Source organism: Heterodontus francisci, chromosome 29 (assembly GCF_036365525.1).
Source record: "Heterodontus francisci isolate sHetFra1 chromosome 29, sHetFra1.hap1, whole genome shotgun sequence".
In the NCBI taxonomy this organism is placed as follows: domain Eukaryota; kingdom Metazoa; phylum Chordata; class Chondrichthyes; order Heterodontiformes; family Heterodontidae; genus Heterodontus; species Heterodontus francisci.
The window spans coordinates 3,854,033-3,877,609 of record NC_090399.1 but is presented as its reverse complement, the minus strand read 5'-3'; the positions used below and the strand labels follow the sequence as shown (position 1 = coordinate 3,877,609).

General features: G+C 50.0%; 1 protein-coding gene across 4 annotated transcripts in view; it reads left to right on the top strand.

Moving 5' to 3' along the window:
• The window catches only part of ehmt2 (euchromatic histone-lysine N-methyltransferase 2), a 171,193-nt gene that overhangs the window by 52,993 nt on the left and 94,623 nt on the right, over nt 1-23,577 (top strand). For all 4 annotated transcript variants that reach the window (XM_068009357.1, XM_068009359.1, XM_068009358.1 and 1 more), the window contains exons 4-8: nt 13,525-13,784; nt 15,803-15,955; nt 17,232-17,384; nt 19,666-19,812; nt 20,109-20,264. In XM_068009357.1, coding sequence (XP_067865458.1) covers nt 13,525-13,784; nt 15,803-15,955; nt 17,232-17,384; nt 19,666-19,812; nt 20,109-20,264 — 869 coding nt within the window. The remainder of the gene's footprint in view (nt 1-13,524; nt 13,785-15,802; nt 15,956-17,231; nt 17,385-19,665; nt 19,813-20,108; nt 20,265-23,577) is intronic.

Genomic DNA, 23,577 nt, shown 5'->3' with positions numbered 1-23,577 from the left:
GTCTGTTAGTGTCTCTCCTTCCAGTGACACTGAGCTTCTGTCATCCACCTCTCTGTCTTGGCCAATCTGTTAATGTCTCTCCTTCCAGTGACACTGAGCTTCTTTCATCCACCTCTCTGTCTTTGTCAATCTGTTAATGTCTCTCCTTCCAGTGACACTGAGCTTCTATCATTCACCTCTCTGTCTTTGTCAATCTGTTAATGTCTCTCCTTCCAGTGACACTGAGCTTCTATCATCCACCTCTCTGTCTTTGTCAATCTGTTAATGTCTCTCCTTCCAGTGACACTGAGCTTCTATCATCCACCTCTCTGTCTTGGCCAATCTGTTAATGTCTCTCCTTCCAGTGACACTGAGCTTCTATCATCCACCCCTCTGTCTTTGTCAATCTGTTAATGTCTCTCCTTCCTGTGACACTGAGCTTCTATCATCCACCTCTCTCTCTTTGTCAATCTGTTAATGTCTCTCCTTCCAGTGACATTGAGCTTCTATCATCCACCTCTCTGTCTTGGCCAATCTGTTAATGTCTCTCCTTCCAGTGACACTGAGCTTCTGTCATCCACCTCTCTGTCTTGGCCAATCTGTTAATATCTCTCCTTCCAGTGACACTGAGCTTCTATCATCCACCTCTCTGTCTTTGTCAATCTGTTGATGCCTCTCCTTCCAGTGACACTGAGCTTCTATCATCCACCTCTCTCTCTTTGTCAATCTGTTAATGTCTCTCCTTCCAGTGACACTGAGCTTCTATCATCCACCTCTCTGTCTTGGCCAATCTGTTAATGTCTCTCCTTCCTGTGACATTGAGCTTCTATCATCCACCTCTCTGTCTTGGCCAATCTGTTAATGTCTCTCCTTCCAGTGACACTGAGCTTCTGTCATCCACCTCTCTGTCTTGGCCAATCTGTTAATGTCTCTCCTTCCAGTGACACTGAGCTTCTATCATCCACCTCTCTGTCTTTGTCAATCTGTTGATGCCTCTCCTTCCTGTGACACTGAGCTTCTATCATCCACCTCTCTGTCTTTGTCAATCTGTTGATGCCTCTCCTTCCTGTGACACTGAGCTTCTATCATCTACCTCTCTGTCTTGGCCAATCTGTTAATGTCTCTCCTTCCAGTGACACTGAGCTTCTATCATCCACCTCTCTGTCTTTGTCAATCTGTTGATGCCTCTCCTTCCTGTGACACTGAGCTTCTATCATCCACTTCTCTGTCTTGGCCAATCTGTTAATGTCTCTCCTTCCAGTGACACTGAGCTTCTATAATCCACCTCTCTGTCTTGGCCAGTCTGTTAATGTCTCTCCTTCCAGTGACACTGAGCTTCTATCATCCACCTCTCTGTCTTTGTCAATCTGTTAATGTCTCTCCTTCCAGTGACACTGAGCTTCTATCATCCACCTCTCTGTCTTGGCCAATCTGTTAATGTCTCTCCTTCCTGTGACACTGAGCTTCTATCATCCAACTCTCTGTCTTGGCCAATCTGTTAATGTCTCTCCTTCCAGTGACACTGAGCTTCTATCATCCACCTCTCTGTCTTGGCCAATCTGTTAATGTCTCTCCTTCCTGTGACACTGAGCTTCCATCATCCACCTCTCTGTCTTGGCCAATCTGTTAATGTCTCTCCTTCCTGTGACACTGAGCTTCTATCATCCACCTCTCTGTCTTTGTCAATCTGTTAATGTCTCTCCTTCCAGTGACACTGAGCTTCTGTCATCCACCTCTCTGTCTTGGCCAATCTGTTAATGTCTCTCCTTCCAGTGACACTGAGCTTCTATCATCCACCTCTCTCTCTTTGTCAATCTGTTAATGTCTCTCCTTCCAGTGACACTGAGCTTCTATCATCCACCTCTCTGTCTTTGTCAATCTGTTAATGTCTCTCCTTCCAGTGACACTGTGCTTCTATCATCCACCTCTCTCTCTTTGTCAATCTGTTAGTGTCTCTCCTTCCAGTGACACTGAGCTTCTATCATCCACCTCTCTCTCTTTGTCAATCTGTTAATGTCTCTCCTTCCAGTGACACTGTGCTTCTATCATCCACCTCTCTCTCTTTGTCAATCTGTTAGTGTCTCTCCTTCCTGTGACACTGAGCTTCTATCATCCACCTCTCTCTCTTTGTCAATCTGTTAATGTCTCTCCTTCCAGTGACACCGAGCTTCTATCATCCACCTCTCTGTCTTGGCCAATCTGTTAATGTCTCTCCTTCCTGTGACATTGAGCTTCTATCATCCACCTCTCTGTCTTGGCCAATCTGTTTATGTCTCTCCTTCCAGTGACACTGAGCTTCTATCATCCACCTCTCTGTCTTTGTCAATCTGTTGATGTCTCTCCTTCCTGTGACACTGAGCTTCTATCATCCACCTCTCTGTCTTTGTCAATCTGTTAATGTCTCTCCTTCCAGTGACACTGAGCTTCTATCATCCACCTCTCTGTCTTGGCCAATCTGTTAATGTCTCTCCTTCCAGTGACACTGAGCTTCTATCATCCACCTCTCTGTCTTTGTCAATCTGTTGATGTCTCTCCTTCCAGTGACACTGAGCTTCTATCATCCACCTCTCTGTCTTGGCCAATCTGTTAATGTCTCTCCTTCCAGTGACACTGAGCTTCTATCATCCACCTCTCTGTCTTTGTCAATCTGTTGATGTCTCTCCTTCCAGTGACACTGAGCTTCTATCATCCACCTCTCTCTCTTTGTCAATCTGTTAATGTCTCTCCTTCCAGTGACACTGAGCTTCTATCATCCACCTCTCTGTCTTGGCCAATCTGTTAATGTCTCTCCTTCCAATGACACTGAGCTTCTGTCATCCACCTCTCTGTCTTGGCCAATCCGTTAATGTCTCTCCTTCCAGTGACACTGAGCTTCGATCATCCACCTCTCTGTCTTGGCCAATCTGTTAATGTCTCTCCTTCCAATGACACTGAGCTTCTGTCATCCACCTCTCTGTCTTGGCCAATCCGTTAATGTCTCTCCTTCCAGTGACACTGAGCTTCTATCATCCACCTCTCTCTCTTTGTGAATCTGTTAATGTCTCTCCTTCCGATGACACTGAGCTTCTATCATCCACCTCTCTCTCTTTGTCAATCTGTTAATGTCTCTCCTTCCAGTGACACTGAGCTTCTATCATCCACCTCTCTGTCTTGGCCAATCTGTTAATGTCTCTCCTTCCAGTGACACTGAACTTCTATCATCCACCTCTCTCTCTTTGTCAATCTGTTAATGTCTCTCCTTCCAGTGACACTGAGCTTCTATCATCTACCTCTCTCTCTTTGCCAGTCTGTTAATGTCTCTCCTTCCAGTGACACTGAGCTTCTATCATCCACCTCTCTCTCTTTGCCAGTCTGTTAATGTCTCTCCTTCCAGTGACACTGAGCTTCTATCATCCACCTCTCTCTCTTTGTCAATCTGTTAATGTCTCTCCTTCCTGTGACATTGAGCTTCTATCATCCACCTCTCTGTCTTTGTCAATCTGTTAATGTCTCTCCTTCCTGTGACACTGAGCTTCTATCATCCACCTCTCTGTCTTGGCCAATCTGTTAATGTCTCTCCTTCCAGTGACACTGAGCTTCTATCATCCACCTCTCTGTCTTTGTCAATCTGTTAATTTCTCTCCTTCCAGTGACACTGAGCTTCTATCATCCACCTCTCTGTCTTGGCCAATCTGTTAATGTCTCTCCTTCCAGTGACACTGAGCTTCTATCATCCACCTCTCTGTCTTGGCCAATCTGTTAATGTCTCTCCTTCCAGTGACACTGAGCTTCTATCATCCACCTCTCTGTCTTGGCCAATCTGTTGATGTCTCTCCTTCCTGTGACACTGAGCTTCTATCATCCACCTCTCTGTCTTGGCCAGTCTGTTAGTGTCTCTCCTTCCAGTGACACTGAGCTTCTGTCATCCACCTCTCTGTCTTGGCCAATCTGTTAATGTCTCTCCTTCCAGTGACACTGAGCTTCTTTCATCCACCTCTCTGTCTTTGTCAATCTGTTAATGTCTCTCCTTCCAGTGACACTGAGCTTCTATCATTCACCTCTCTGTCTTTGTCAATCTGTTAATGTCTCTCCTTCCAGTGACACTGAGCTTCTATCATCCACCTCTCTGTCTTTGTCAATCTGTTAATGTCTCTCCTTCCAGTGACACTGAGCTTCTATCATCCACCTCTCTGTCTTGGCCAATCTGTTAATGTCTCTCCTTCCAGTGACACTGAGCTTCTATCATCCACCCCTCTGTCTTTGTCAATCTGTTAATGTCTCTCCTTCCTGTGACACTGAGCTTCTATCATCCACCTCTCTCTCTTTGTCAATCTGTTAATGTCTCTCCTTCCAGTGACATTGAGCTTCTATCATCCACCTCTCTGTCTTGGCCAATCTGTTAATGTCTCTCCTTCCAGTGACACTGAGCTTCTGTCATCCACCTCTCTGTCTTGGCCAATCTGTTAATATCTCTCCTTCCAGTGACACTGAGCTTCTATCATCCACCTCTCTGTCTTTGTCAATCTGTTGATGCCTCTCCTTCCAGTGACACTGAGCTTCTATCATCCACCTCTCTCTCTTTGTCAATCTGTTAATGTCTCTCCTTCCAGTGACACTGAGCTTCTATCATCCACCTCTCTGTCTTGGCCAATCTGTTAATGTCTCTCCTTCCTGTGACATTGAGCTTCTATCATCCACCTCTCTGTCTTGGCCAATCTGTTAATGTCTCTCCTTCCAGTGACACTGAGCTTCTGTCATCCACCTCTCTGTCTTGGCCAATCTGTTAATGTCTCTCCTTCCAGTGACACTGAGCTTCTATCATCCACCTCTCTGTCTTTGTCAATCTGTTGATGCCTCTCCTTCCTGTGACACTGAGCTTCTATCATCCACCTCTCTGTCTTTGTCAATCTGTTGATGCCTCTCCTTCCTGTGACACTGAGCTTCTATCATCTACCTCTCTGTCTTGGCCAATCTGTTAATGTCTCTCCTTCCAGTGACACTGAGCTTCTATCATCCACCTCTCTGTCTTTGTCAATCTGTTGATGCCTCTCCTTCCTGTGACACTGAGCTTCTATCATCCACTTCTCTGTCTTGGCCAATCTGTTAATGTCTCTCCTTCCAGTGACACTGAGCTTCTATAATCCACCTCTCTGTCTTGGCCAGTCTGTTAATGTCTCTCCTTCCAGTGACACTGAGCTTCTATCATCCACCTCTCTGTCTTTGTCAATCTGTTAATTTCTCTCCTTCCAGTGACACTGAGCTTCTATCATCCACCTCTCTCTCTTTGCCAGTCTGTTAATGTCTCTCCTTCCAGTGACACTGAGCTTCTATCATCCACCTCTCTCTCTTTGTCAATCTGTTAATGTCTCTCCTTCCTGTGACATTGAGCTTCTATCATCCACCTCTCTGTCTTTGTCAATCTGTTAATGTCTCTCCTTCCTGTGACACTGAGCTTCTATCATCCACCTCTCTCTCTTTGCCAGTCTGTTAATGTCTCTCCTTCCAGTGACACTGAGCTTCTATCATCCACCTCTCTCTCTTTGCCAGTCTGTTAATGTCTCTCCTTCCAGTGACACTGAGCTTCTATCATCCACCTCTCTCTCTTTGTCAATCTGTTAATGTCTCTCCTTCCTGTGACATTGAGCTTCTATCATCCACCTCTCTGTCTTTGTCAATCTGTTAATGTCTCTCCTTCCTGTGACACTGAGCTTCTATCATCCACCTCTCTGTCTTGGCCAATCTGTTAATGTCTCTCCTTCCAGTGACACTGAGCTTCTATCATCCACCTCTCTGTCTTTGTCAATCTGTTAATTTCTCTCCTTCCAGTGACACTGAGCTTCTATCATCCACCTCTCTGTCTTGGCCAATCTGTTAATGTCTCTCCTTCCAGTGACACTGAGCTTCTATCATCCACCTCTCTGTCTTGGCCAATCTGTTAATGTCTCTCCTTCCAGTGACACTGAGCTTCTATCATCCACCTCTCTGTCTTGGCCAATCTGTTGATGTCTCTCCTTCCTGTGACACTGAGCTTCTATCATCCACCTCTCTGTCTTGGCCAGTCTGTTAGTGTCTCTCCTTCCAGTGACACTGAGCTTCTGTCATCCACCTCTCTGTCTTGGCCAATCTGTTAATGTCTCTCCTTCCAGTGACACTGAGCTTCTTTCATCCACCTCTCTGTCTTTGTCAATCTGTTAATGTCTCTCCTTCCAGTGACACTGAGCTTCTATCATTCACCTCTCTGTCTTTGTCAATCTGTTAATGTCTCTCCTTCCAGTGACACTGAGCTTCTATCATCCACCTCTCTGTCTTTGTCAATCTGTTAATGTCTCTCCTTCCAGTGACACTGAGCTTCTATCATCCACCTCTCTGTCTTGGCCAATCTGTTAATGTCTCTCCTTCCAGTGACACTGAGCTTCTATCATCCACCCCTCTGTCTTTGTCAATCTGTTAATGTCTCTCCTTCCTGTGACACTGAGCTTCTATCATCCACCTCTCTCTCTTTGTCAATCTGTTAATGTCTCTCCTTCCAGTGACATTGAGCTTCTATCATCCACCTCTCTGTCTTGGCCAATCTGTTAATGTCTCTCCTTCCAGTGACACTGAGCTTCTGTCATCCACCTCTCTGTCTTGGCCAATCTGTTAATATCTCTCCTTCCAGTGACACTGAGCTTCTATCATCCACCTCTCTGTCTTTGTCAATCTGTTGATGCCTCTCCTTCCAGTGACACTGAGCTTCTATCATCCACCTCTCTCTCTTTGTCAATCTGTTAATGTCTCTCCTTCCAGTGACACTGAGCTTCTATCATCCACCTCTCTGTCTTGGCCAATCTGTTAATGTCTCTCCTTCCTGTGACATTGAGCTTCTATCATCCACCTCTCTGTCTTGGCCAATCTGTTAATGTCTCTCCTTCCAGTGACACTGAGCTTCTGTCATCCACCTCTCTGTCTTGGCCAATCTGTTAATGTCTCTCCTTCCAGTGACACTGAGCTTCTATCATCCACCTCTCTGTCTTTGTCAATCTGTTGATGCCTCTCCTTCCTGTGACACTGAGCTTCTATCATCCACCTCTCTGTCTTTGTCAATCTGTTGATGCCTCTCCTTCCTGTGACACTGAGCTTCTATCATCTACCTCTCTGTCTTGGCCAATCTGTTAATGTCTCTCCTTCCAGTGACACTGAGCTTCTATCATCCACCTCTCTGTCTTTGTCAATCTGTTGATGCCTCTCCTTCCTGTGACACTGAGCTTCTATCATCCACTTCTCTGTCTTGGCCAATCTGTTAATGTCTCTCCTTCCAGTGACACTGAGCTTCTATAATCCACCTCTCTGTCTTGGCCAGTCTGTTAATGTCTCTCCTTCCAGTGACACTGAGCTTCTATCATCCACCTCTCTGTCTTTGTCAATCTGTTAATGTCTCTCCTTCCAGTGACACTGAGCTTCTATCATCCACCTCTCTGTCTTGGCCAATCTGTTAATGTCTCTCCTTCCTGTGACACTGAGCTTCTATCATCCAACTCTCTGTCTTGGCCAATCTGTTAATGTCTCTCCTTCCAGTGACACTGAGCTTCTATCATCCACCTCTCTGTCTTGGCCAATCTGTTAATGTCTCTCCTTCCTGTGACACTGAGCTTCCATCATCCACCTCTCTGTCTTGGCCAATCTGTTAATGTCTCTCCTTCCTGTGACACTGAGCTTCTATCATCCACCTCTCTGTCTTTGTCAATCTGTTAATGTCTCTCCTTCCAGTGACACTGAGCTTCTGTCATCCACCTCTCTGTCTTGGCCAATCTGTTAATGTCTCTCCTTCCAGTGACACTGAGCTTCTATCATCCACCTCTCTCTCTTTGTCAATCTGTTAATGTCTCTCCTTCCAGTGACACTGAGCTTCTATCATCCACCTCTCTGTCTTTGTCAATCTGTTAATGTCTCTCCTTCCAGTGACACTGTGCTTCTATCATCCACCTCTCTCTCTTTGTCAATCTGTTAGTGTCTCTCCTTCCAGTGACACTGAGCTTCTATCATCCACCTCTCTCTCTTTGTCAATCTGTTAATGTCTCTCCTTCCAGTGACACTGTGCTTCTATCATCCACCTCTCTCTCTTTGTCAATCTGTTAGTGTCTCTCCTTCCTGTGACACTGAGCTTCTATCATCCACCTCTCTCTCTTTGTCAATCTGTTAATGTCTCTCCTTCCAGTGACACCGAGCTTCTATCATCCACCTCTCTGTCTTGGCCAATCTGTTAATGTCTCTCCTTCCTGTGACATTGAGCTTCTATCATCCACCTCTCTGTCTTGGCCAATCTGTTTATGTCTCTCCTTCCAGTGACACTGAGCTTCTATCATCCACCTCTCTGTCTTTGTCAATCTGTTGATGTCTCTCCTTCCTGTGACACTGAGCTTCTATCATCCACCTCTCTGTCTTTGTCAATCTGTTAATGTCTCTCCTTCCAGTGACACTGAGCTTCTATCATCCACCTCTCTGTCTTGGCCAATCTGTTAATGTCTCTCCTTCCAGTGACACTGAGCTTCTATCATCCACCTCTCTGTCTTTGTCAATCTGTTGATGTCTCTCCTTCCAGTGACACTGAGCTTCTATCATCCACCTCTCTGTCTTGGCCAATCTGTTAATGTCTCTCCTTCCAGTGACACTGAGCTTCTATCATCCACCTCTCTGTCTTTGTCAATCTGTTGATGTCTCTCCTTCCAGTGACACTGAGCTTCTATCATCCACCTCTCTCTCTTTGTCAATCTGTTAATGTCTCTCCTTCCAGTGACACTGAGCTTCTATCATCCACCTCTCTGTCTTGGCCAATCTGTTAATGTCTCTCCTTCCAGTGACACTGAGCTTCCATCATCCACCTCTCTGTCTTTGTCAATCTGTTAATGTCTCTCCTTCCAGTGACACTGAGCTTCTGTCATCCACCTCTCTGTCTTGGCCAATCTGTTAATGTCTCTCCTTCCAGTGACACTGAGCTTCTATCATCCACCTCTCTGTCTTTGTCAATCTGTTAATGTCTCTCCTTCCAGTGACACAGCTTCTATCATCCACCTCTCTGTCTTGGCCAATCTGTTAATGTCTCTCCTTCCAGTGACACTGAGCTTCTATCATCCACCTCTCTGTCTTTGTCAATCTGTTAATGTCTCTCCTTCCAGTGACACTGAGCTTCTGTCATCCACCTCTCTGTCTTGGCCAATCTGTTAATGTCTCTCCTTCCAGTGACACTGAGCTTCTATCATCCACCTCTCTCTCTGTGTCAATCTGTTAATGTCTCTCCTTCCAGTGACACTGAGCTTCTATCATCCACCTCTCTGTCTTGGCCAATCTGTTAATGTCTCTCCTTCCAGTGACACTGAGCTTCTATCATCCACATCTCTCTCTTTGTCAATCTGTTAATGTCTCTCCTTCCAGTGACACTGAGCTTCTATCATCCACCTCTCTGTCTTTGTCAATCTGTTGATGTCTCTCCTTCCAGTGACACCGAGCTTCTATCATCCACCTCTCTCTCTTTGTCAATCTGTTAATGTCTCTCCTTCCAGTGACACTGAGCTTCTATCATCCACCTCTCTGTCTTGGCCAGTCTGTTAATGTCTCTCCTTCCTGTGACATTGAGCTTCTATCATCCACCTCTCTGTCTTGGCCAGTCTGTTAATGTCTCTCCTTCCAGTGACACTGAGCTTCTGTCATCCACCTCTCTGTCTTGGCCAATCTGTTAATGTCTCTCCTTCCAGTGACACTGAGCTTCTATCATCCACCTCTCTGTCTTTGTCAATCTGTTAATGTCTCTCCTTCCTGTGACACTGAGCTTCTGTCATCCACCTCTCTGTCTTGGCCAATCTGTTAATGTCTCTCCTTCCAGTGACACTGAGCTTCTATCATCCACCTCTCTCTCTTTGTCAATCTGTTAATGTCTCTCCTTCCAGTGACACTGAGCTTCTATCATCCACCTCTCTGTCTTGGCCAATCTGTTAATGTCTCTCCTTCCTGTGACATTGAGCTTCTATCATCCACCTCTCTGTCTTGGCCAATCTGTTAATGTCTCTCCTTCCAGTGACACTGAGCTTCTGTCATCCACCTCTCTGTCTTGGCCAATCTGTTAATGTCTCTCCTTCCAGTGACACTGAGCTTCTATCATCCACCTCTCTGTCTTTGTCAATCTGTTGATGCCTCTCCTTCCTGTGACACTGAGCTTCTATCATCCACCTCTCTGTCTTTGTCAATCTGTTGATGCCTCTCCTTCCTGTGACACTGAGCTTCTATCATCTACCTCTCTGTCTTGGCCAATCTGTTAATGTCTCTCCTTCCAGTGACACTGAGCTTCTATCATCCACCTCTCTGTCTTTGTCAATCTGTTGATGCCTCTCCTTCCTGTGACACTGAGCTTCTATCATCCACCTCTCTGTCTTGGCCAATCTGTTAATGTCTCTCCTTCCAGTGACACTGAGCTTCTATAATCCACCTCTCTGTCTTGGCCAGTCTGTTAATGTCTCTCCTTCCAGTGACACTGAGCTTCTATCATCCACCTCTCTGTCTTTGTCAATCTGTTAATGTCTCTCCTTCCAGTGACACTGAGCTTCTATCATCCACCTCTCTGTCTTGGCCAATCTGTTAATGTCTCTCCTTCCTGTGACACTGAGCTTCTATCATCCAACTCTCTGTCTTGGCCAATCTGTTAATGTCTCTCCTTCCAGTGACACTGAGCTTCTATCATCCACCTCTCTGTCTTGGCCAATCTGTTAATGTCTCTCCTTCCTGTGACACTGAGCTTCCATCATCCACCTCTCTGTCTTGGCCAATCTGTTAATGTCTCTCCTTCCTGTGACACTGAGCTTCTATCATCCACCTCTCTGTCTTTGTCAATCTGTTAATGTCTCTCCTTCCAGTGACACTGAGCTTCTATCATCCACCTCTCTGTCTTTGTCAATCTGTTAATGTCTCTCCTTCCAGTGACACTGTGCTTCTATCATCCACCTCTCTCTCTTTGTCAATCTGTTAGTGTCTCTCCTTCCAGTGACACTGAGCTTCTATCATCCACCTCTCTCTGTCAATCTGTTAATGTCTCTCCTTCCAGTGACACCGAGCTTCTATCATCCACCTCTCTGTCTTGGCCAATCTGTTAATGTCTCTCCTTCCTGTGACATTGAGCTTCTATCATCCACCTCTCTGTCTTGGCCAATCTGTTTATGTCTCTCCTTCCAGTGACACTGAGCTTCTATCATCCACCTCTCTGTCTTTGTCAATCTGTTGATGTCTCTCCTTCCTGTGACACTGAGCTTCTATCATCCACCTCTCTGTCTTGGCCAATCTGTTAATGTCTCTCCTTCCAGTGACACTGAGCTTCTATCATCCACCTCTCTGTCTTGGCCAATCTGTTAATGTCTCTCCTTCCAGTGACACTGAGCTTCTATCATCCACCTCTCTGTCTTTGTCAATCTGTTGATGTCTCTCCTTCCAGTGACACTGAGCTTCTATCATCCACCTCTCTGTCTTGGCCAATCTGTTGATGTCTCTCCTTCCAGTGACACTGAGCTTCTATCATCCACCTCTCTGTCTTTGTCAATCTGTTGATGTCTCTCCTTCCAGTGACACTGAGCTTCTATCATCCACCTCTCTCTCTTTGTCAATCTGTTAATGTCTCTCCTTCCAGTGACACTGAGCTTCTATCATCCACCTCTCTGTCTTGGCCAATCTGTTAATGTCTCTCCTTCCAGTGACACTGAGCTTCTATCATCCACCTCTCTGTCTTGGCCAATCTGTTCATGTCTCTCCTTCCATTGACACTGAGCTTCTATCATCCACCTCTCTGTCTTGGCCAATCTGTTAATGTCTCTCCTTCCAGTGACACTGAGCTTCTATCATCCACCCCTCTCTCTTTGTCAATCTGTTAATGTCTCTCCTTCCAGTGACACTGAGCTTCCATCATCCACCTCTCTGTCTTTGTCAATCTGTTAATGTCTCTCCTTCCAGTGACACTGAGCTTCTGTCATCCACCTCTCTGTCTTGGCCAATCTGTTAATGTCTCTCCTTCCAGTGACACTGAGCTTCTGTCATCCACCTCTCTGTCTTGGCCAATCTGTTAATGTCTCTCCTTCCAGTGACACTGAGCTTCTATCATCCACCTCTCTCTGTGTCAATCTGTTACTGTCTCTCCTTCCAGTGACACTGAGCTTCTATCATCCACCTCTCTGTCTTGGCCAATCTGTTAATGTCTCTCCTTCCAGTGACACTGAGCTTCTATCATCCACATCTCTCTCTTTGTCAATCTGTTAATGTCTCTCCTTCCAGTGACACTGAGCTTCTATCATCCACCTCTCTGTCTTTGTCAATCTGTTGATGTCTCTCCTTCCAGTGACACCGAGCTTCTATCATCCACCTCTCTCTCTTTGTCAATCTGTTAATGTCTCTCCTTCCAGTGACACTGAGCTTCTATCATCCACCTCTCTGTCTTGGCCAGTCTGTTAATGTCTCTCCTTCCTGTGACATTGAGCTTCTATCATCCACCTCTCTGTCTTGGCCAGTCTGTTAATGTCTCTCCTTCCAGTGACACTGAGCTTCTGTCATCCACCTCTCTGTCTTGGCCAATCTGTTAATGTCTCTCCTTCCTGTGACATTGAGCTTCTATCATCCACCTCTCTGTCTTGGCCAATCTGTTAATGTCTCTCCTTCCAGTGACACTGAGCTTCTGTCATCCACCTCTCTGTCTTGGCCAATCTGTTAATGTCTCTCCTTCCTGTGACACTGAGCTTCTATCATCCACCTCTCTGTCTTGGCCAATCTGTTAATGTCTCTCCTTCCAGTGACACTGAGCTTCTGTCATCCACCTCTCTGTCTTGGCCAATCTGTTAATGTCTCTCCTTCCAGTGACACTGACCTTCTGTCATCCACCTCTCTGTCTTGGCCAATCTGTTAATGTCTCTCCTTCCAGTGACACTGAGCTTCTATCATCCACCTCTCTGTCTTTGTCAATCTGTTCATGTCTCTCCTTCCAGTGACACTGAGCTTCTATCGTGCACCTCTCTGTCTTGGCCAGTCTGTTCATGTCTCTCCTTCCTGTGACATTGTGCTTCTATCATCCACCTCTCTCTCTTTGTCAATCTATAAGGTGTCTCTCCTGCCAGCCGACTCTTTGCTTCTAACCCAGCCCTCCTCTGTCTCTCTGCCAATCTGGAATTCCCTCCCTCATCCTTTTCTCCTAACCGCCACCCCCACCCCAAGACAGTCATTTAAACCAACTTCTTTGCTCAAGTTTTTGGTCACCTGACCTGATATTTCCTGTGTGGCTTGTAGTCAAATTTGATTTGTTCCTGTGAAGTTCCTTTGGCTGTTTTACTGCGTTTTCAGTGCAATGTAAATGCAGATGTGTGTTGTTGACCGGGTGGTAGAAGCAGATTCAGTGGCTGCTCTCAAAAGAGGTTTTGATAAATACTTGAAAAGGAAAAAAAAAATGAGCAGGGCTGTGGGAAAAGAGCAGGGCAGTGGGATAGCTCTTTCAAAGGGCCAGCATGGGCATGATGGGCTGAATAGGCTCCTCTTGTATTCTCCTAATGCTGTGATTCCTTTCCTCCTTAGGTCATGCTGCCAAAACGTTCCCCGCCTCCCCCACCAAGGCTCCAGGGGCCAACAGGGCTAAGATGACACTAACCGGCCTCAGCAAGTCTCCAAACTCTATTCAGAGCCTGGCCATGAAACTGCTCAGTGTGCCGACCGGACGGGCGGGCAACGAGGTGGCGGCGGTCCCAATGGAGGCGCAGAGGCCGATCCCAGCTCAGGACGAGAAGCCCAAGATCCACAAGGCCCGGAAGTCAATATCCAGAGCAGGCGCCAACCAGGTACCGAACGGATCACCAGCAAGCGCTGACCCCGAGGGCACGCTGCCGCCACCTGGTGGCCGGGCGCACACTTGCCTTCCTGTACACTGAGGGCTGCGAGTGACCTATCTTGGCCGGAGTTGAAGGGGGAGGAATAGTGAGCTGAGGGGAGACCGTTTGCCCCTCCGCAAGCCATGTCTACCAGTTTCAGCTGTGGCCCAGTGGTCAGCACTCACGCCTCTGAGTCAGAGGGTTGTGGTTTCAAACCCCACTCCGGTGATTTGAGCGCCAAATCTCTGCTTACTCTCCCGAGCCTGAATAGCCTGGCTGGAGTTTTTACAGTTCTGACCCGCTTTCCTTGGCTCTCTCCGTCTACCCAATCAATTCCTTTCAAAGCCCCATCAGCTGCAGTCAAATTACTCCTGAACCTTCTCTATTCCAGGGAATTCAAGCCCTCTTTACATAATCCCTCCTCACGGTAGGCGCTGTCTTTCGGATGAGGTGTTAAGCTGGGGCCTGTCCTGCACTATTTTGAAGCAGAGCGGGCTGATTCAGCCCGGGGTCCTGGCCGACATTGATCCCTCAGTTAACATCACTGAATAGTAGATGATCCGGTCATTGCTGCATTGCTGTTTCTGGCAGCTTGCTGTGCGCAGTTTTAACTGATGTGTTTCCTACGTTGCAACATTTCCAAAGGGCTTCATTGGCTGTGAATCGCTGTGGGACGACCTGAGGTCGTGAGAGGCGCTACAGAAATACAAGCCTTTCGTTTCAGGCTCTGCGCATCCAACCTTCCCAATGATTAGGGCACATTTCCTGTCCTGGTCCAGGAACAGAACCAAGCGGGCACAAGCACATCCACAAGGTTGAGATCACCCATGGTCACGGGGAGGAACACACTAACAGGTGGAGGCCATTCAGCCCCTTTAGCCTGTTCTGCCATTCCACCTGCATCCTCTGAGGTGGATGTGAAAGCTCCTTTGGTACTGTTTTGTAGAAGAGCAGGGGAGTTAACTCCCGGTGTCCTGATCAATATTTACCCCTCAATCAACATCACAAAAAACATTGTCCGGTCATTATCACATTGCTGTTTGTGGGAGCTTGCTGTGCACAAATTGGATGTCGCAGTTCCTGCGTTACAACCGTGTCTACACTTCCAAAGGTCCATCATTAGCTATTTATCACCTGGCTTAGGATCTTGTCTATATTTGGGGGATACAGCTGAGTGGGGGATCTATAGTAATAGTGAGGGGCTGAGCTAATGTACAGGATTATCTGCAGAGTCAGTCTCTAATCTCCAGTGCACATGACTGGTGGAAGGCTGTGCGATGGGATTGTAATGACAGAGAGATGGTTTCAACACAGAATTTCAAGCACAGAAACGGACCATTCGGCACTGGTTGGCAGAGCACGGCTTCTCGACCCAAACCCGACAGGATCCGACGATATGTGTCGGGTTCGGGTTGGGACGTTCTTCCGGGTCCAGCATTCGGGCTCGGGTCAGGTCAGGTCGGGCCGGGTCGGACACGCTTTATCACCACCTCCGGTACGTGGCTCCAATGTTAATGTACCTTTTAAACAACCTTTCAAATCCAGTTATAGTTTTTGTTGCTTATCTCTACAAGCTTAAAAAGTGAAAAACGGAAGCTAGGTTAACAACATTCTGGTGGTCGGGCCGGGTGCGGGAAAAGAAAGGACTCTGGCCGGGTCGGGCTCGAGTCGGATGTGGTTCCCTCGGGCCAGGGTTGGGTTTCATTTGCAGACCTGAGCAGGTTCCACACCAGCCTCCTCCTACCTTTCATCCCACCCTATCCGCATATCCTTTCTCCCATGTGTACTGATCTAACTTTCCCTTCAGCAGGCGGGAGATTCCAGGGGAACTCTGCAAGGGGAGCGGAGGAATGAAAACGGGAAATGTGACCCGAGATTTTGTGTTTTTAGTTCCTCGGGTGCTTAGTTAAAGTCGACTTCGCTGTCAAGTGCTGCGTCTTCCACAGCTGCCATCTCACAAAATCCTCTTCTTTGTAAACGGTCGACAGAGATTGCCTACGGACGTGGGGAGCTTGTCTGCTGAGTGGGCGAGCCAGGCTCTTGGGGCAACAGCAGAGGCAGAGCACGCAGTCCAGGGTCAGGACGAGAATCAGGAGGTCCACAGAGCAAGGAAGTCAATACTGAAAGGCAGTTTCAGTCAGGTACGGGGTTGGTGTGGGGGGAGTGGGAGGGGGAGGAACTGAACCTTCTCAGAGGGCGGACAAGCCACAAGGAGATGAGGCTGTTCGATCAGCCGGTAAAATTGTGCTGTTGTCCCTCCCGACAGCCAGCTGGGAATTCTATTTGGAGTGTTCCTGTTCCCGCCTCCGCTGCTCCCTACCGGCAGAGGGCTTATCCAGCCACTATTTTAAAACTATTTCTCTGTCTGGTTTATGGTGGGGTGGCGGGGGGAAGCGCGTGGAGGTGAGGAGTCAGGGGTTGGATGGGGAACTGGTTACCCTAAGGCCATTGACGGGAGCTCATCAAGCACCTTCACATGAGCACGTTGCCGCCATTTATGATTAAAATGGAGTGGAGGGTACAAACCCTGAGCTGCCTGGATAGATGAGCAACAGTCCTGCCCTGCCCTGGCCTGGCTGGTCCCCTTTTTAATCCATGCAGAAATGCAGGTTGTTTTTTTTGGCACATTGCTTTGTGTTACGGTTGCCCACCGTGCCGGCCTTGCCCCCCACCCCCCCCCCCCCCCCCCCCCCCCCCCAGTGAACAGCACTCTCACCATCGTGTCTCAGCAGGCCGTGGGTCAGATATTTGAGCACACTCCCCGCTGCCAGTACAGGGGGAGGTGCCGTCTTCCGCACGGGGCGTTAAACCGAGGGGCCCCCGTCTCCCCTCTGGAGGCGACGTCAATGATCCCATGGCCGCTGTTTTGGAAACAGAGTGGGGAGTTCTCCCCAGTGACCTGGGCCAACAATTATCCCTTAATCAACGTCACTGTCTGGTCGTTACCTCATTGCTGTTTGTGGGATCTTGCTGTGTGCAGATTGGCTGCTGTGTTTCCGACACCACAACAGTGTCTGCAATTCAAAAATTACTTAATTGGCTGTAAAGCATTTCAGGACATCTTAAGGTGGAGACATAAGTCATTTCCTATAAATACAATATCAGCAATCTTTTACTCACCTTTTCACTGCCGGCAGATGTTGAAATAAAACTTGTGAATTTGAGTAAGTCTGATCCTTACTGTGTTTAAAGATGGATTTCATTCTGTGTTGTGTGATTGTGACATATAAAGAGTGGTTTATGAGTCAGTGATATATTTTAAAGTCATACGTTTTGAGTGGTTTGCTGGGGGATGTATGATGTGACGCACACGCACCTGAGCCCGTGGCTGTGTGCACCAAAGTAATCCATCCCCCTGCACTTGATGGAGGTGTTTCCTTTTCCTCCTTGTGATTAATCATGCCTCGCTCCACACAGAGCTTGGCGGAGAAGTTGGCGAGCTTGCCCATTGGACGGGCAGTTGGTGAGGCCCCAGGGGGTACGGAGGCAGAGCACGTAGTCCAGGCTCAGGATGAGAACCCGGACCTTCACCGAGCAAGAAAGTCAATCCTCAAAGGCAGCTTCAGTCAGGTGAAGAGTTGACTTTGTTTCTGCAGACCGGTGGAAATGCCAAACCATAGGGAGGAGTTCCTTCTATCGCTGTCCTCGTGGTGTGAATGAATCTGTACCGCCATCACAAGAGGCGGAGGGGAGAATTTAATACCTGCTGCCCCATCTCGATTACCCAGCCCTGTCTCGCTCACCCTCGCCCCCATCTGGCTCGGCCCGGGAGCCCCCGTCTGGCTCGGCCCGGACGCCCCCGTCTGGCTCGGCCCGGACACCCCCATCTGGCTGGGCTCGGACACCCCCGTCTAGCTGGGCCCGGACACCCCCGTCTGGCTGGGCCCGGACACCCCCATCTGGCTGGGCTCGGACACCCCCGTCTGGCTGGGCCCGGACACCCCCGTCTGGCTGGGCCCGGACACCCCCATCTGGCTGGGCTCGGACACCCCCGTCTAGCTGGGCCCGGACACCCCCTCCTGGCTGGGCCCGGACACCCCCGTCTGGCTGGGCCCGGACACCCCCATCTGGCTCGGCCCGGACACCCCCGATTGGCTCGGCCCGGACACCCCCGTCTGGCTGGGCTCGGACACCCCCGATTGGCTGGGCCCGGCACCCCTGTCTGGCTGGGCCCGGACACCCCCGTCTGGCTCGGCCCGGACGCCCCCGATTGGCTGGGCCCAGACGCCCCTGTCTGGCTGGGCCCGGGCGCCCCCGTCTTGCTGGGCCCCGACGCCCCCGACTGGCTGGGCCCGGAAGCCCCCGATTGGCTGGGCCCGAATGCCCCCAATTGGCTCATCCCGGACGCTCCCAATTGGCTGGGCCCGGCTACCTCCGTCTGGCTCGGCCCGGACGGCCCCGTCTGGCTGCACCTGGACGCCCCCGATTGGCTGGGCCCAGACGCCCCCGTCTGGCTGGGCCCGGACGCCCCCGATTGGCTGGGCCCGGACGCCCCCGATTGGCTGGGCACGGACGCCCCCGATTGGCTGGGCCTGAACGCCCCCAATTGGCTGGGCCCGGACGCTCCCATCTGGCTCGGCCCGGACGCCCCCGTCTGGCTCGGCTCCGACGCCCCGATTGGCTGGGCCCGGAAGCCCCCGATTGGCTGGGCCCGGAAGCCCCCGATTGGCTGGGCCCGAACGCCCCCGTCTGGCTCGTCCCGAACGCCCCCGTCTCACTTGGCCCATAGGCCCCCGTCTGGCTGGGCATGAACGCCCCCGTCTGACTCGGCCCGAACGCCCCCGTCTGGCTCGTCCCGAACGCCCCCGTCTGGCTCGTCCCGAACGCCCCCGTCTCACTCGGCCCGTAGGCCCCCGTCTGGCTGGGCCCGAACGCCCCCGTCTGACTCGGCCCGCACACCCCCGTCTGGCTGGGCCCGAACGCCCCCATCTGGCTCGTCCCGAACGCCCCCGTCTCACTCGGCCCATAGGCCCCCGTCTGGCTGGGCCCGAACGCCCCCGTCTGGCTCCTCCCGAACGCCCCCGTCTGGCTCCTCCCGAACGCCCCCGTCTGGCTCCTCCCGAACGCCCCCGTCTGGCTCCTCCCGAACGCCCCCGTCTGGCTCATCCCGGACGCTCCCGATTGGCTGGGCCCGGACGCCACCGATTGGCTGGGCCTGGACGCCCCCGTCTGGCTCGGCCCGGACGCCCCCGTCTGGCTCGGCCCCGACGCCCCCGATTGGCTGGGCCCGAACGCCCCCGTCTGGCTCGTCCCGAACGCCCCCGTCTCACTTGGCCCGTAGGCCCCCGTCTGACTGGGCCCAAACACACCCGTCTGGCTTGTCCCGAACGCCCCCGTCTCACTCGGCCCGTAGGCCCCCGTCTGGCTGGGCCCGAACGCCCCCGTCTGACTCGGCCAGCACACCCCCGTCTGGCTGGGCCCGAACGCCCCCATCTGGCTCGTCCCGAACACCCCCGTCTCACTCGGCCCGTAGGCCCCCGTCTGGCTGGGCCAGAACGCCCCCGTCTGGCTCCTCCCGAACGCCCCCGTCTGACTCGACCTGCACGCCCCCGTCTGGCTGGGCCCGAACGCCCCCGTCTGGCTGGGCCCGAACGCCCCCGTCTCGCTCAGCCGGGACGCCCCCGTCTGGCTCGGCCCAGACGCCCCCGTCTCGCTCAGCCCGGACACCCCTGTCTGGCTCGTCCCGGACGCCCCCGTCTGGCTCGTCCCGGACGCCCCCCTCTTGTTCTCCCTGGCCCCCATCTCGCTTATCCTGCCCCCCCGCCGCCTTCTCCTCCACTCTCATCTTGGCCATCATCATCATCACAACCTTTACCCTCTTGACCTTCCGCTCTGATTGACCTTCATGCAGGCTGCAGCAAAGAAGATGGCAAGCATGCTGACTGGTCGGGCAGTCAGCGAGGTTGCTGCTGAGACAGAGGTGACAGTCCAGGGTCCGGAGGAGTATCCAGAGATGCACAGAGCAAGGAAATCCATTCCTACAACAAATGTCGGCCAGGTACGGTGGGTGAGTGGAGAAGTGACTGCTGATGGTTTATCAGTCAGCGGCAATAATCTTACAACAGCAGGCTTTAAAATAAGAGAGCGATGAGTTCTCACTTGATAGGAGTTTGTGTAAACCCTGTATCTGGCAGCACTTCATTATAGAATAAGAACTGATTGAAGGGACATTGGGAAAGTGCAGATGCTTTGAGTGCAGCCCTGAGTTTATTTTAACACAGGTCTAAAACTAACTAGCAAAGCGTGTTTATTCAGTTCTCTCACCCATCCTTTATAATTCTGTTTTAAATTCAGAGTTTGGCCACAAGCCTGCCGAGCGAGACCATTGGTCAGGGTGCCAGTGAGGTGTCGATGGTGACATTCGAGAGACAGAACCCTCCCCTGAGCCAGCTGGAGAAAGTGAAGGTTCACAGAGCCAGAAAATCCATGTTTAAACCCAGTCCTGCTCAGGTACATTTACACAGGGGCGTTCATGTTTAAACCCAGTCCTGCTCAGGTACGTCACACAGGGACGTTCATGTTTAAACCCAGTCCTGCTCAGGTACATTTACACAGGGGCGTTCATGTTTAAACCCAGTCCTGCTCAGGTACGTCACACAGGGACGTTCATGTTTAAACCCAGTCCTGCTCAGGTACATTTACACAGGGACGTTCATGTTTAAACCCAGTCCTGCTCAGGTACGTTACACAGGGACGTTCATGTTTAAACCCAGTCCTGCTCAGGTACATTTACACAGGGACGTTCATGTTTAAACCCAGTCCTGCTCAGGTACGTTACACAGGGACGTTCATGTTTAAACCCAGTCCTGCTCAGGTACATTTACACAGGGACGTTCATGTTTAAACCCAGTCCTGCTCAGGTACGTATACACAGGGACGTTCATGTTTAAACCCAATCCTGCTCAGGTACGTCACAGAGGGACGTTCATGTTTAAACCCAGTCCTGCTCAGGTACATTTACACAGGGACGTTCATGTTTAAACCCAATCCTGCTCAGGTACGTATACACAGGGACATTCATGTTTAAACCCAATCCTGCTCAGGTACGTCACACAGGGACGTTCATGTTTAAACCCAGTCCTGCTCAGGTACGTCACACAGGGACGTTCATGTTTAAACCCAGTCCTGCTCAGGTACGTCACACAGGGGCGTTCATGTTTAAACCCAGTCCTGCTCAGGTACGTCACAGAGGGACGTTCATGTTTAAACCCAGTCCTGCTCAGGTACGTATACACAGGGACGTTCATGTTTAAACCCAATCCTGCTCAGGTACGTCACACAGGGACGTTCATGTTTAAACCCAGTCCTGCTCAGGTACGTCACAGAGGGACGTTCATGTTTAAACCCAGTCCTGCTCAGGTACGTATACACAGGGACGTTCATGTTTAAACCCAATCCTGCTCAGGTACGTCACAGAGGGACGTTCATGTTTAAACCCAGTCCTGCTCAGGTACGTATACACAGGGACGTTCATGTTTAAACCCAGTCCTGCTCAGGTACGTATACACAGGGACATTCATGTTTAAACCCAATCCTGCTCAGGTACGTCACACAGGGACGTTCATGTTTAAACCCAGTCCTGCTCAGGTACGTATACACAGGGACGTTCATGTTTAAACCCAGTCCTGCTCAGGTACGTCACACAGGGACATTCATGTTAAAACCCAGCCCTGCTCAGGTACATTTACACAGGGACGTTCATGTTTAAACCCAGTCCTGCTCAGGTACGTATACACAGGGGCGTTCATGTTTAAACCCAGTCCTGCTCAGGTACGTATACACAGGGGCGTTCATGTTTAAACCCAGTCCTGCTCAGGTACGTATACACAGGGACGTTCATGTTTAAACCCAGTCCTGCTCAGGTACGTATACACAGGGACGTTCATGTTTAAACCCAGTCCTGCTCAGGTACATTTACACAGGGACGTTCATGTTTAAACCCAGTCCTGCTCAGGTACGTCACACAGGGACGTTCATGTTTAAACCCAGCCCTGCTCAGGTACATTTACACAGGGACGTTCATGTTTAAACCCAGCCCTGCTCAGGTACATTTACACAGGGGCGTTCATGTTTAAACCCAGTCCTGCTCAGGTACATTTACACAGGGACGTTCATGTTTAAACCCAGTCCTGCTCAGGTACGTCACACAGGGACGTTCATGTTTAAACCCAGCCCTGCTCAGGTACATTTACACAGGGGCGTTCATGTTTAAACCCAGTCCTGCTCAGGTACATTTACACAGGGACGTTCATGTTTAAACCCAGCCCTGCTCAGGTACATTTACACAGGGACGTTCATGTTTAAACCCAGTCCTGCTCAGGTACGTCACACAGGGACATTCATGTTAAAACCCAGCCCTGCTCAGGTACATTTACACAGGGGCGTTCATGTTTAAACCCAGTCCTGCTCAGGTACGTCACACAGGGACGTTCATGTTTAAACCCAGTCCTGCTCAGGTACGTTTACACAGGGATGTTCATGTTTAAACCCAGTCCTGCTCACGTACGTTTACACAGGGACATTCATGTTTAAACCCAGTCCTGCTCAGGTACATTTACACAGGGACGTTCATGTTTAAACCCAGTCCTTCTCAGGTACGTTTACACAGGGACGTTCATGTTTAAACCCAGTCCTGCTCAGGTACATTTACACAGGGACGTTCATGTTTAAACCCAGTCCTGCTCAGGTACATTTACACAGGGGCGTTCATGTTTAAACCCAGTCCTGCTCAAGTACATTTACACAGGGACGTTCATGTTTAAACCCAGTCCTTCTCAGGTACGTTTACACAGGGACGTTCATGTTTAAACCCAGTCCTTCTCAGGTACATATACACAGGGACGTTCATGTTTAAACCCAGTCCTGCTCAGGTACATATACACAGGGATGTTCATGTTTAAACCCAGTCCTGCTCAGGTACGTTTACACAGGGGCGTTCATGTTTAAACCCAGTCCTGCTCAGGTACATTTACACAGGGACGTTCATGTTTAAACCCAGTCCTGCTCAGGTACGTTTACACAGGGACGTTCATGTTTAAACCCAGTCCTGCTCAGGTACATCACACAGGGACGTTCATGTTTAAACCCAGCCCTGCTCAGGTACATTTACACAGGGACGTTCATGTTTAAACCCAGCCCTGCTCAGGTACGTCACACAGGGACGTTCATGTTTAAACCCAGTCCTGCTCAGGTACGTCACACAGGGGCGTTCATGTTTAAACCCAGTCCTGCTCAGGTACGTTTACACAGGGGCGTTCATGTTTAAACCCAGTCCTGCTCAGGTAAGTTTACACAGGGACGTTCATGTTTAAACCCAGTCCTGCTCAGGTACGTCACACAGGGGCGTTCATGTTTAAACCCAGTCCTGCTCAGGTACGTTTACACAGGGACGTTCATGTTTAAACCCAGTCCTTCTCAGGTACGTTTACACAGGGACGTTCATGTTTAAACCCATTCCTGCTCAGGTACGTTTACACAGGGACGTTCATGTTTAAACCCAGTCCTGCTCAGGTACGTTTACACAGGGACGTTCATGTTTAAACCCAGTCCTGCTCAGGTACGTATACACAGGGACGTTCATGTTTAAACCCAGTCCTGCTCAGGTACATTTACACAGGGACTTGACTGGACCCTCCACTTGTGATTCCTAAATCTCCATTTCCTGGTAAAAATGCCACTCGCTGCTCTTTTTTGGGTTGTACTTTGCCGTGAAATGTTTTCCTTCTGTGGGGCTGCCTTCGCTCGATGTACGTCATGTGTAACC